Source organism: Melanostigma gelatinosum (genome assembly GCF_949748355.1).
Source record: "Melanostigma gelatinosum genome assembly, chromosome: 23".
Taxonomy (NCBI): domain Eukaryota; kingdom Metazoa; phylum Chordata; class Actinopteri; order Perciformes; family Zoarcidae; genus Melanostigma; species Melanostigma gelatinosum.
This window is the reverse complement of record NC_136656.1, coordinates 11,973,522-11,986,686: the sequence shown is the minus strand read 5'-3', so window position 1 is coordinate 11,986,686 and position 13,165 is coordinate 11,973,522. Positions and strand designations below refer to the sequence as shown.

The following is a 13,165-nucleotide window of genomic DNA, read 5'->3' as shown; positions in this document are numbered from 1 at the left end:
TGTAGGTGGAAGGTTACTGACTTTAGTGACAATAAACCTCCTAAAATCAGCTTCATACTAATTTGTAATACTTGTAATACTTTTTTCAGAATCAGCTTAACTACTAGACCTTGTTTTCGGCCCCCCTGATAATTGCAGAAGTACCCTTTGGAGTACAAATATCCCACATTTCCACATTGTCCGACAGTATTCTACTTCGGCCAATTCTGTGTCAGCTTATTCTTCATTGAATGAATTATATGTGTGTGTTTCCCTCAAATTCAGCCAGAAATGTTTGGTATCTTTGAAAGCTTCGAAAGACTCAAGATTTGTCAGCCTGACTTGGGACTTGAGTGCTAAGAGCTGACACTAAAAAATGACTTGCTTCCACCTGTGGTCTAGATACATTAGGTCGTGGCTAGGTGTTGCAGAGATCGCTGGTTGGGTTTAGGGTAATGTTCAGAGAAGGGGAAAACTCAAATCAATGAAGAAACAGAGTGAGTTTATATCAACAAGCAGCAGTTGTTGACAAAGAACTAATGAATGAATGAGGACATAATCTATTGCCAATACATCACTAATCTACTTCACGAGTTGGATATTTATGTTTTTCTATATGGACGAGAGCTGCAGTTAGTGAGCTGACGTGAACTGCTGCCTCCGACATAAAGCATTACATGTGCTGTGTATGGGGATAAGCAGTGTCTCGTCATTGGCTGGCGCCTGAGTCACTCTCTCATTACCTAAGGTGCGTAATTACGCACTGCGCCCCTCGAAAACTTTGGCACACCTCCGCTGTACAATCCGAAGTGTCAGGACTGTCACTTATATCGAGCGCGCGCTGACGTCCGCGTCACTATCAGTCAAGACACAATACGAGGAAATCCCCAAGGCCGAGAAAACGACGAGAGGCCCCTTTAAATCGACGCTTCCTCGGTGTTGTGCCGAGAGAGAGAGAGGGAGCGAGAGAGGGAGAGAGAGAGAGAAGAGAGAGAGAGCGGGAGAGAGACAGAGGGAGAGATCTGATCAGCAACAACACTGTTCTTCTCAGGAGCCGCTTTTACCAGATTGGGCTCTTTACTGCGGCCTCGGTGAAGAAGAGGTGAGGTCACATCTATCGTGTTTAACAGTACCCCTGAAGGATCGATCTGTCACTGCTGATTCTAGAGGCGGGCGGACACGCGCAGTTTATAACAGTGTATCAAACGGAAGCCACGTTATTGTCCTGCTCAGCTGTTGTCATGTCCAGGAAGGCATCTGCTACACCTGCTAGTTGTAATAGAGTGGGACAACACACATTAGAGCGCATCGTTTGTTTCAGCATAAACTGCGGGGAAGTGTTTGTGCGCACTTGCCAAGAGCTGGCCGCTCTCTGACGCATGAGAGCTGTTTCTGACAGACGTGTTTACTTTCTTTCACAGGCTACGAGGACTTTCCGTCTGTTATCTCCAGCATTCTGTCGTGTGTCGTTCATACATTCGTCGTGTGTTGAATGCCATTGCGGAAGTGAGAAGCTTTTCGACACGACACAAAAGCTTGGGCTGTGCGGACATCTAGCGGCCAATCAGGAGAAAGCGCCTTCTCGAGATGTACGGAGCATCAGGTATCCCAGAGCTCATCCCGCAAAGCGGGCCGCCGCGGCAGCCGGGTCCGGAAGGGCAGTACAACCCGGGACACCCCCAGGTTAACAGCGGCGACGGCGGCGGGGCCAATCCCCAGAGACTCGGGCAGAGGGCACCCAAGCTGGGACAGATTGGTCGAACCAAGAAAGGTGGGTGGGTGACTGCTGGGCTTCTCCTTAAGTAAAGCTGTGTGTTTTCTTTGTTTGGTTCAGACACATGACAGTGACAACATACAACAGCTACACGCATAGTAACACCTGCCATGGTGTCAAATAAAAACCACACAGACTGTGAACTGTGAACAAATAAATACGAGGCCACTTTACATACGCAGTTATTACAATGACAAAGACTAAAAGCTCATTTTCTTTCAAAAGTTTCTTTTTAGAAGATGCTTCTTTGGTTATATTCTGAAGCTGAACCATGAATAACCTCTATGTAGTACTGGCTGTAAAAACAAATCTCCCTCTTGGATAAAAAAATAAAAGTCTACACCGACCACGCAGGAATTAACCTACTGATGCACTCAATGTTCGCTTATGTTTTTCACATGCAAGGTTATACAGCTGAAGTGGTGATCTAATCATTCGGAGTGCAATACCACTACTTCTACGATATAACAATCACACTATTTTTTATTACCTTCATACATTGATTGTTAGTTTCTTGAAGAATATTTGGTGAATATTCGGTTGATTTTTGAAAACGTAGCTGACAGTTGCATCCCTAGCTGTCAGCAAGGCTGTGTACAAGTACACTGAGTATCGGGTAAACTTGATCCGCAGATACTACAGCCTCTGAGGCACGGATGGTAATCACAAGTCGTAAAATCTTGAAAGGAATAGTTTGACATTTTTGGAAATATGCTTGTTTGCTCTTTCCTGAAGAGAATTAGACAAGAATATTAATACCACTGTCATGTTTGTCCATTACTGCCAGCAGCCAGTTAGCTTAGCTTAGCATAAAAAAAACGACAGGAAGCAGCCTGGCCAATCAAATGAGAACCTCAAATGTCAAACTATTCCATTAAATACATAATTTTCTGCTGCTCTTAATCAATCATTGGTGACATCGTGAAGGCTGGGATCATGGGACTTGTTGTCTTCACGACCATGACCGTCATTGCAGTCAGCTTCTCCCGGTTAGGAGCTTCTTCAGGAGGTTTTTTTGGGAGGGAAATCTATGGGAAAATTTAAGTCCACAACTTCCCAAAATATATAACATAGTTATGTTTCGTCATTTGAATACATAAAGGTCACATTTTATACATGTAAGATAACATCTTATATCAACGCATTCACTGAGAGGCACACATTCCTGACCTTTGACCCTTTCTCCTCAGTGGACTTGGACGATGAAGACTTGGACGACATCATGAACAACAACGGGCAGTGTCCTGCATCTATGTCGCCCATCTCCTAAACTTCACCAAGAAGTGCCAAAAAAATGAAATCCCCCAGGACGCCAAAACTCCCCGCCAGTGATCTTGGCCTTGATCCTGTCACGTGTCCGACTGAAGCTTCTGATGGCTCAAACCAGACACAAAAAAACTGCCTCATTTAGCGGCAGCTGAAGCCTAGGCCCTGATTGTACATAGTGTTTATTTATCTTACCTTTGGTCAGACTGTGAATGGATTTTATTGCATCGCTCTCTACTCTGTACCTCGGTAGGCAGGAGATTATCAGGACTTGAGGGGAAGGAAGTGTCTTTATTTTTCAGAGCTTCTTTAACAAGGGCTACATTTCTAAAGTTGCACTGAGCAAATGGTTTTGGTGAAAAGCAGCTTCTCACCTGCCTGTTTTCTGGTGAGGGTTTCTAAGTCTGTGGGTTGGCTGCCTGAGGGAACACAGACCTGTTTGTGTCTAACACACGAGTGACATGTTACGCTTTGGTTGTGCAATGACTGTCGTTCTCTACTCTCACACCGATGCAAGTGCTGTACTATCCAGTGGACGGAAGCTCGCTATTTACTGAAGGAAAAAAAATACAACTACTGCTAAATATTTATTGTTTGAAAAAAAAAAAACTGAGAAGAAAACACGTTGTTGTGTTGTTATGGCTTCTAAATGTTTTTTACTCGTTTCTGAATGGAAAATTGCTTCAGTCATCTATAACTGAGATTTAATATGTTTTCCAAATGGTGCACTTTGTGGGAATGCCTGTTATGTGCAGTGACATGTTGCAGAATTCTATGCATGGAGTCTGTTTAAAGCATCAAAACACGTAACTGGTATCCTGTTATTAAGGGCTAATGTAGAAGTATTTCAAAAACCGCAAGCACCGTTATGCTCTTTAGATCATGCAGAGTCAACGTTTTCCCGGAGCTCATTGTTGGCTCGGGCCGCTGACTCAGCAGTAAAATGTTGTCAACAACAACAGATTCATGGAGGGTTTTGTTAGCTTTCAAAGGGACGGGTTTCCCAGTTGGCCAGACAACTGTGATGAAAGACATGTACAGTCCTAGCCCTTTTGAATCGATTGCCAAATGATATTTGACGCTGTATCAGATCGATGATTGAAATAGATTGGCACACAGACATGTGACCATGAACAACACTTACTTTGTATTAATATTTACAGCAGTCGTCTGCTTAAGCTACACACAGATGGTGTCAGAGTGTCTTTCGGGTTCAAAGTGAACTCTTTAAAGATAATGTCAACCTTTACTTCACAATTACAGTGTGAGATGATGAAAACAAGCAGCTCCCTGTGATTAGGTCTCACTGCTGAGACAATCTTAACACTGATGCTTTTGGGGGGGGGGGGTATTTGGGTTTTTTAAAGATTGCAGTGGACCTTGAAATGACATGCTATTGTCGGTAGAGGCTCATGCTGATGTCATGTTACTTAGTTGGCTGTGAAATTGTTACTCGTTCACTTTAACTTTTTTTTGCGTGAAGGAAGCGCCTGCATTTCACAGCCCCGCTCTCTGACTCTGAGATTGTCTTTGGAGTTGTTGCGCTACCGTTTGCATGGAAATGGTCGACTTTTCATAATGCATCTCGGGAAAATTAAAGATGAATCTTTGTGGAATCTCTGTTGTTCATTGTTTTGATGCACTTGTTTCCAATTTGTGTTCCCAAACTTCAAAAGACATTTACATAATTGTCAGGGTAATAGTCTCATGAGAGGGAGTTTGGAGAAAGAGATGGAGTAGCAGCACGGGGAGCAAAGCAATGCACCACTGTGGGGGGGGGGGGGGGGGGGGGGGGCAGCAGCAACTTGTATTATAGACACCTGAACAAATCGAAATCAGTTTAAGTCAGCACCATATGTAGAATATTACATTAATGTGATGTGGCCGAAAAAGAGACATCTTTTAAAACACACTCTGCTTTCAATAACAATGTGTCTGATATGATATTAAAAAAAAATAATATGATCTGCTCCTTGCAGATCATATTATGCTATGAATATGCAAATATGTGTTCTTTCAAAAGGCTACTGAAGTACTTTACTGAAGAGTCCTCTCTCTAGTTGTACACAAGGTGTCACATCATGTTATTACTTCATATTATGTATAAATATAGTATGTCAATACTAAAAATGTTCCTCCTTCAGCAGATGAATGACAACGACTCTCTTGTGTCAGACAAGTACAGCAACAATAATTACGAAGAACATATTTTATTTATGTTTTGATGCTCTTTACAAGTGTTACATTTAAAATGGTATCGCCTATTGCCGCTACACTGCTCTCAGCATGGCGACGGCTAACGGTGCTACCAGTGCTAACAGTGACGACATTTACATGCACGCGATCTTTCAGGTTCATTAATTACTCAAAAAACAAAATACAATATTCCTATCTAAGCTGTTTATGTGGCTAATGAAAATGATCATCCCACTAACATTTACATGCAGCCGTGCACACATAATCCATGGCGGACTTGTTCGAACGCAGCCTCTCTCTTTCGTTCCTTCAAACAACCTTCTTGAAAAGGTGGGTGTTAATATGTGTGCATATTCAAAAGACTGTTGATATCCAAGTCTTTCACAATGTTTATTAAGAGTCGGTTTGTTTCTCCTTCCTGGGCAGAAATGCGGGATTCTCTTTTGGGCATGCCTCTCTGCAAACTGTCGGCTAGCTGGTCTGTGTTCAACACACAGAGCTGAAAATGCCCCATTCGGAATAAGGGCTCCATCAAATAATCCAAACGGAGTATGTTGTTTACATAATAATGATAATAACTTTATTTATACAGCACCTTTAAAAACAGAGTTCACAAAGTGCTTTGACTAAGTGCTTCTACAAATAAACTTGCCTTGCCTTGACAGCCAAAGCAGCAAAAACAAACATGACACGATTCAAATATGGAATATTGTCATATTCAGAATGATAGTGGGATATTAGTGTGCATGTAAAGGTAATCAATGTTAAACTGAGGGGGAACTGCGGGTGGGCGCTTTGCTGCATGGACGCAGTGCAGCGCGGCGGCCATGAGACCTCCAGTGGGGGCACGCTCACATGCACTAGCATGCAATAAAATGCCAGCACTGCCGGGCTGACGATGTAAACAAAGCACACAGAGGGAGAGTGACTTCATGCTCTGCTCAGACATTACTCCACTACGTCTTAAATAGCTGCTGTTTGCTGCTATATCAATGCTGCCGTAGAGAGGAGCTTTAATGAACACATTTGTTGTTTTTCCTTTTGAAAATAACAGTAAATTATTGTTATCGACTCTAAGGAGAGTTTTGTCAAAGTAATTTCGGTATTAGTGTTTGTGTTAATGGAGAAGAAGTACGATCTAGTTACTATCAACACCACACAATTGAGAATGTTGCAATATCTTTATTTTAAGTACTGTTGGACATGTTAAAAATCCGTTCACTTCTCACGATGAGCCAGGTGTATAAAACTATGACATTTAAAAAAAAAGAGCAGACACTGTTCAGAGCACAACACATCTTAATAAAAATATGACTTTATAATCTCTGAGAGCTAGAACTGGGCCACAGGGATCTACTTCCTATATAAACCTACACAGGAGCCAACACCTTATCCGAGGTTTGTCACAAATAAATAGTGGCAGTTTGATACCATAGTGGCTGATATGGAAGCTATCAGAGTGATTACGGCACAGTGACTACATGATCAAATATTTCATATCGGAGCTGGGTTTGTAACACACTGGTATGAAAAGCGGTAGGGCCTGGAGTGAGTGTTGTAGTAAAAGGCCTGTGTGATACGGCCACCCTACACACTGAGCCCTGTGTGTGAAATCACACCTCGCTCATCATAGCGTCTATTTTAGAACCTCCAACCGCTAATATAAAACACAGTATTGTCACCCTATGTCTCTGTTGTACAGAGCCCCTGAGTCGCTGCCTAGACATCAAACTGGAATTGATTACTTTCAATTACATGGCAAACACTAATAGATGCTGGTTATAACATGGAGGTGCAAGGGTTGGCTTTAATCCACCATTTAGGCTACAATTCAACAGGTTACACCCCGAGGGCTTGTCTATTAAGTCAGGGGATCTAATTATAATGTATTTGTGAAGATCACTTGTAAACAATTGTAGAATGTGTGGACGGGGTGAGAGACATCATTCATGAAAGAATTGAGAGTGCCACATGATGATCAAGGGGTTACCAAAGGTCTGCCTGAAGAAAATTAAAAAAGAAAGTCCCATTTCAGCAATTCTTTGCCTCTATGATTCACACCTTCGGTTTACTCCTCGCCACTGCTGCAAAAAGGAGGGGGCGTCTTTGTCAGCTTCTGTTGGTGTCCCGGGCGCTTTCAGACATATTCTTTAGTGCTGCTCGGCGGACCGGAGCGAGAACTGGCCATGGACGGGTACTTGGACACTTGTTTCTTTCGTGGACAAGAAGCAGCCAACATGGCTCCGCCCAGGACATCTAGGAGGGAGCCGCCCCAGGCGATGAAGATGGCAGCGCCGAACTCAAACCTGAGGAACACAACATCGTATTGGGGCAGTCATTTTAAAGTGACAGATTTGGAGTTCCATTGACAATTGAACCTCTGGGAAAATTAGATTTCTCCATTTTAGCAAAGACAACATTTCTATCTCATCAGATCACATGTACTCAGGTGTTTTACTTAAAGCGAGGCTGTACCTCAAGAGCAGCACAAAAGTGCAGAATATGGGATAATGCCAAATGCTAAAATGCCATGTCAGAGTAGCACAAGTGGAGAAGTATAAGAGTTGTGTCAACTACAGGAATATCTATCTTAAGTTTGATAGCATTAGCTAAGATTAGCCTCAAAAAGCTTCAGGTCAAGTTAGACTGTCGTGTATTACATCGATCAAGGGTGTGTTTCATTACTGATGAGTGTGTTATTTCTTTGATAAGAAGTGACGTAGGGTCACTTCAAGCAGCAATATTAAATGTACGGTAATCATTTCAAATGAAGGTTAAAAAAATTGTAGAATTATTGTCGAACCACATTGTGTGGTAATTGCACTTTTGTACAAATTAAACGAATAACGTGTTTATGAATGAGCTTTAGAGGTGCCGGTAGGTGTAATTTACCTTTAAACGGAGCCAGGCTATCTGTTTCCCCCTGTGGTCACTCTTAATGCTAAGCTACGCTAACTGTCTCCTGGCTGTAGCTTCATAATCAACTAACAGATATGAGAGTGGAATGGATCTTCTCATCGAACTATCGGCAAGCGAGTGAGCAATTATCCCAAGATGTCAAACTGTCACGGGACTTGAACCCACTGTGTTTTGGAGGTTACTTACTTGGTGTTGACTGGAGTGTAGGGATTATAGAAAGCCCGGATCACATTATGAGCAAACCAGGAGCACGCTACGATGGCACACAGCCCTGAGAGGAGAGAAAGCCAACAACAAAGATCACTCAGTCCATCAGCACGTCATCAAAACCTGAGAGGGCAGACATGCTTTTACCCCCTTTATAGTCACCGGGCGGCTAGCTATCGACTCCAGCACCATTAGCTTTTAGGGGTTTTCTGTTCTCTTCACAGCCAGTTCGACCTCTTATGTTAGAATCAGTGGCAGAAGTACTGGACTCCTTGAGTCTAATGACCTCTGGAGGGCTGCAGCAGAGGAGTGGGAGGAAAGCTTTTTGGACTCGGGATCAAACCTCCTCCCACCCACTGTATGATGTGTACAAGATCTAAGCAAAAATGTGATGATGAGATGAGTTTTGATGAAACGTTATGTAACCGGGTCTGTATTGATTATAATGTGTACCATGGACAACAATGTAGATTAGCATCGGGCCCATACAGTGGCTTGTGAGCAGCCAAGTTTCAGTTGATTGTGCGCGAGATATTTCACCCCCTCAGCAGAAATTGTTGGACTGAAATTGGGTCACGACCCTTTTCTTGTGTATATTACTATTTCAGCAATACTCGTGGAGTAATTCTAGGGATGGCACCGTTGGTCCACACCGAACCATCACAACACAGCGAGGACGTATTGCCATAACATTTAGTACAGATATCTATTGTGCCGATTCCCTGACATTCAGCGCCACCGGCAGGTTAAACTTTTCCCTTGATTCAAATATCTCCACATCGACTGCAAAAGTTGGATCGGCAAGAATTCTGTATAGCCATTCATGGTTCCCAGTTGATGTATCCGTAAACCCTCACTGACACCAAGTTTGTGTGTTTTAGTGTTTTGAAGTGACTTTTCCTGGTAATACTTTACTTAAAGTATATATTATATACAGTATAATGTCGTTTTTCAGTTTTTATCAATGTACAGTATTTGCTCAAAGTAACTAAAGCCTCACAGAGGTGCAGTGACACAGATCATGCTTTAGTATTAGGGTCGTTTGAATGGATTGATGAAAGTCATTTGATGCTGTTGATCCCTCCAGTGGAGTTCCACTCGCAGAAGCTGTTCCTGCAGCTTGCAGTGGAACAACACCTTCATGTTGGTTTTCCCTTTAATTTGTCATCCATCTGCATGTAATCAAATTCAACGCATGTCATCCTCACCTCCCACTAGCAGGATGATGCCCCCTGTCATGGCGATGCGGGACTTGCGCAGCTTTTCGTTCCCTCCGCAGGTGGTGCACTTCATTCCCATGCAAGCCACACCCAGACCTGCCACGGACACGATGATGCCAACTATCATCAAGGCACGAGTGGCCTGAAGTGAACCTGGGGCAGACAGAGAGAAGGGAAGTGATTAGAGGGGGAACATAATGTTATGTATGAGAGGAGTACGGGTAAAGTGTGTTGGTTCTGTGTGGGGAGGCAGTAAACAGACGGCCTTTTGTTTTGCGGAATGTGGGAGTGCGGCTTCAAAACAACAGCAAAAAAGTTCATCGAGAGTGAAAACTCTGAAGCAAAAACTGGTAAATGATGAGGAAAGACTAATAAACCGGCCTTGACCTATCAGTGAGGCTTTATGCGTGTGTCCAGAGGTTGTGAATTACACTCACAGTAGCCTGTCAGGACATTTGGATGTGAGCTTTTCCTGGAAGAGAAACCATGGGATACACATGAACACACAAACAGACAGAAAAACCTCATCTCACACGCTCTGTTTCCCCGTGGCGGATCCTCATCTGTCAGTGCCCCCCCCCCCCCCCTCCTCACCCTATAAACCTATCAGGGTGAGTCCCCCCCTTTTGTCTCTCCCCTTCTGTCCACCTAGAACCAGTCTGTGCCAGTCTAGGCCATCCCTGCCCTGCCCAAACAAACAACCCTCCAGCAGGGACGGAGGGACGGGTAGAGAGAAAGAAAGAGCGAGGGGAGGCGGGTGCAGAGTAGAGGGACAGAGAGTGGGGGGGTGAACTCTATAAAACACTGCGACATCAGGGAACAATAGGGTGCATTATATAGTAAATGCAGATGGAGAGCAGGATGCACAGTATCCTGGCTTGGAGTTATATCACACTGCTCTATTGCAGCTTTGCAGTGGATTCACAAAGGTGGCACATCGGATGCCATTCCCTGTCGAGAACGATACTTATGAAAAATACTATATTTATGATACTTCCCTGTAGTAGAGGCGGCTGTTGCTTTTGCAACAACAAAATGTTGACATAAAGCTGCAGTTACATGCGACTGTACTATATCAGCAATATTTTAGCCAATCATGAGTCCACAGGTACGCCACGGCTCACGAGGTAAATGGCCTGTGGGTCCCAAATAAAAGTGTTTGTGGTTCTTTGGTAAAACGATCTATTTCTTTCAAATAGACCCTCATTGTTTCAACTGATATTTGTCTTCAGTGATGTTATTGTAAGTTTCAAAACTAATGTGCACATAAGCACATTATCACAGACTGATGCACAGAGCACCTTTGAGGGCCCCTGAGAGTCTGAGGCCCAAGTTTGTTGACGAGCAATTGCTGGTTAGTAATCCAGCTCAGCAGTGTGCTTGATACAGTAGATAGTATGTCAATTACATTTAAAAAAAACAAAGAAAACTTAGAGTGTCTGTTCATTACAAAAGACGGCTTAAAAAACACAAGCCTCACTATTTTCTAATTTGTCATAAAATGAGGCCGAAAGTCGGCAGGATTCTTGGGCAGCTGCTATTACCAACAACCCTGACGTGTTGAAACCAGAACTCCCAGTTTGCATAGAATTAATGTGCATTTCTGCATGGGAAAAGTGTGTGTGTGTGTGTGTGTGTGTGTGTGTGTGTGTGTGTGTGTGTGTGTGTGTGTGTGTGTGTGTGTGTGTGTGTGTGTTGGGTGATGTACAGCAGGATATTCAGATGCCTGTATTGCAGCACTGGAGTTACCATGGTCACCCTTCCTCGGAAAGGTTTGAATAACTGATAACTTTGGCAACATCTTTAGTAATAAGCAAACAGCTGTTGTGGTGTTTGCAGTGTAGTTTCTAGTTCATGGTGGCGAAAGAGAGATCTTGTTTTACACTGGGGAAAACAAGGTGTGGAGTTGTGCCTTTTGCCACCATAGTGACACGAAGCCACGGCCATAAAAACACAAGTCTGATTTCATATTAAGGAGCACTAAATCATCTCTTGAAAGTTGGATATGGCATCATCTACTATGTCTATGAGTTGAAATGTGAGTGCACTGGGAAACTCTAAGAAGGGGAGGGTTTCCCAAAATGTAACTGCGTGCGTGTGTGTGTGTGTGTGTGTGTGTGTGTGTGTGTGGGTTCCAATTGCTTTCAAACTTTTTTTCCACCTGGAATCAGCATGAAGACGACAATGTCCCACTGTAGTTAGTACTGTAGTTAGACTGATGTTAGTAATTACTGCGTGATGAGCAGGTAAATACCCTGAGGTGGCAAAAGTAATCCGTGATAACACTGTGGCCCGTTGAGGTCTCACTCAGGTGCACCGGGTGCGTCTCCAGGTGCAGACGCATGAGCAAAGAGACTGTGCGAAGAGCAGCACAACCCCACCTGCTGCATTAAAGCCACTGATGACTGTCACGATAGTGAGGAGGAGGACTACTTACTGTCGAGCTGCAGGATGGAGTCGTAGATTTTACACTGGAGCTGCCCGGTGCTCTGGAAAGCGCATGACATCCACAGTCCCTGGTACATGGCCACGGCTGTGATGATGTTGTCCCCGATGTACGCGGACATCTTCCACTGCGGCAGAATAGTCCCGATGATCAGTCCAACGATGCCAATTAACGACAAGAAAAATCCCAGCAGCTGAATACCGGAGTTCGCCATTGTTTTCAAATAAAGTCCCTAAATGAACTTAAATGATCCTGTTACTCTCTCCTCTAATTGCAAACCGCGAAGCTCCAGAGATGTCTCTTTGAAAGGCGCTGGTGTTGTCCGTGTCCGTCCTGAATAGTACCGGGGGTCTTCATGCGGGGATGGGCGTCCGAGTTGTGGGTAATGGTGTGAAGTGGGTGTGTAATTATCATGCCTGCTGATGCATGGAGTTGCAATGCTCTGTGGTCGCTGCTGGGAAATGTTCCCTCTGCTTCCAGCAAAGCAACAGGTCGTCTTTCCACTCAGCATGTTGTCTTTCACATTTTTCTAACCTTTTCAGCCGTGAAGGGCTCTTCAGTGGCTCCTTCTCTACTTCTTTTTCTTAATTCTCTTCAAATGAATACCTATAACTGCAAATATGCACGTCTGAAAATATATGCCCATTTTAAATATAATTGCAAAACCATTGAAAACATGGATTTAATGTACTGGCTTCAAATACATTTTAAATACAGGCTTTAATACAGTATATGTACAATTCAGGGGAAAAAAAGTTATGAGGCTATTTAAGGATGACATTTTGGGGAGATCAAGAGGTTTTAAGTGTTTTTCTTTCTTTGTCCTATCGAACTCACACAAAAGAAAATCGCTTTTTATCAAATGAGGCTTTTAATATTTAGTTTAGTTTTTCTTTTCTACCTTAACAATGTGTGTGTGTGTGTGTGTGTGTGTGTGTGTGTGTGTGTGTGTGTGTGTGTGTGTGTGTGTGTGTGTGTGTGTGTGTGTGTACAGTAGGCAATGCAGTCTACATGTCACTGACCCAGATTGATGCTGTAACTCAGGTCCCTGTCACAGCACAAAGTAAACTCCCAACCGTCCTTTTACCTCAGATCACCAATCACTGGCTCTGAGCAGATTCGTGACCAGATTCGTGACCACTTTGAGTAAAGTGTGAC

The 13,165-nt window shown here is 43.5% G+C and overlaps 2 protein-coding genes across 2 annotated transcripts; one reads left to right on the top strand and one right to left on the bottom strand.

The window, feature by feature from the left end:
- Positions 1 to 958: 958 nt before the first annotated feature.
- LOC306796251 (uncharacterized protein) lies at positions 959 to 4,338 on the top strand. The gene is made up of 3 exons (XM_079295096.1): positions 959 to 1,081; positions 1,401 to 1,750; positions 2,944 to 4,338. Exons 2-3 carry the CDS (start codon positions 1,567 to 1,569, stop codon positions 3,021 to 3,023), a joined length of 264 nt encoding a protein of 87 aa, XP_079151222.1. The 5' UTR covers positions 959 to 1,081; positions 1,401 to 1,566; the 3' UTR covers positions 3,024 to 4,338.
- A 1,982-nt stretch (positions 4,339 to 6,320) lies between these two features.
- Positions 6,321 to 12,371, bottom strand: cldn7a (claudin 7a). Its single transcript, XM_079295126.1, has 4 exons — positions 11,999 to 12,371; positions 9,550 to 9,714; positions 8,321 to 8,405; positions 6,321 to 7,521 (listed from the first exon to the last, which is right to left on the bottom strand). The coding sequence occupies exons 1-4, from the start codon at positions 12,219 to 12,221 to the stop codon at positions 7,353 to 7,355; spliced, it is 642 nt and encodes a 213-aa protein (XP_079151252.1). The 5' UTR covers positions 12,222 to 12,371; the 3' UTR covers positions 6,321 to 7,352.
- Between the last annotated feature and the right edge of the window lie 794 nt (positions 12,372 to 13,165).

What these genes read in the sequence shown, in the direction of transcription:
- LOC306796251 (XM_079295096.1), top strand. Translation starts at nt 1,567, where the DNA reads ATGTACGGAGCATCAGGTATCCCAGAGCTCATCCCGCAAAGCGGGCCG. An exon ending in GATTGGTCGAACCAAGAAAG is followed by an intron (nt 1,751 to 2,943) that starts GTGGGTGGGTGA and finishes CTTTCTCCTCAG; the next exon opens with TGGACTTGGACGATGAAGAC.
- cldn7a (XM_079295126.1), bottom strand. Translation starts at nt 12,221, where the DNA reads ATGGCGAACTCCGGTATTCAGCTGCTGGGATTTTTCTTGTCGTTAATT. An exon ending in CATCATCCTGCTAGTGGGAG is followed by an intron (nt 8,406 to 9,549) that starts GTGAGGATGACA and finishes CTCTCCTCTCAG; the next exon opens with GGCTGTGTGCCATCGTAGCG. An exon ending in TACACTCCAGTCAACACCAA is followed by an intron (nt 7,522 to 8,320) that starts GTAAGTAACCTC and finishes TGTGTTCCTCAG; the next exon opens with GTTTGAGTTCGGCGCTGCCA.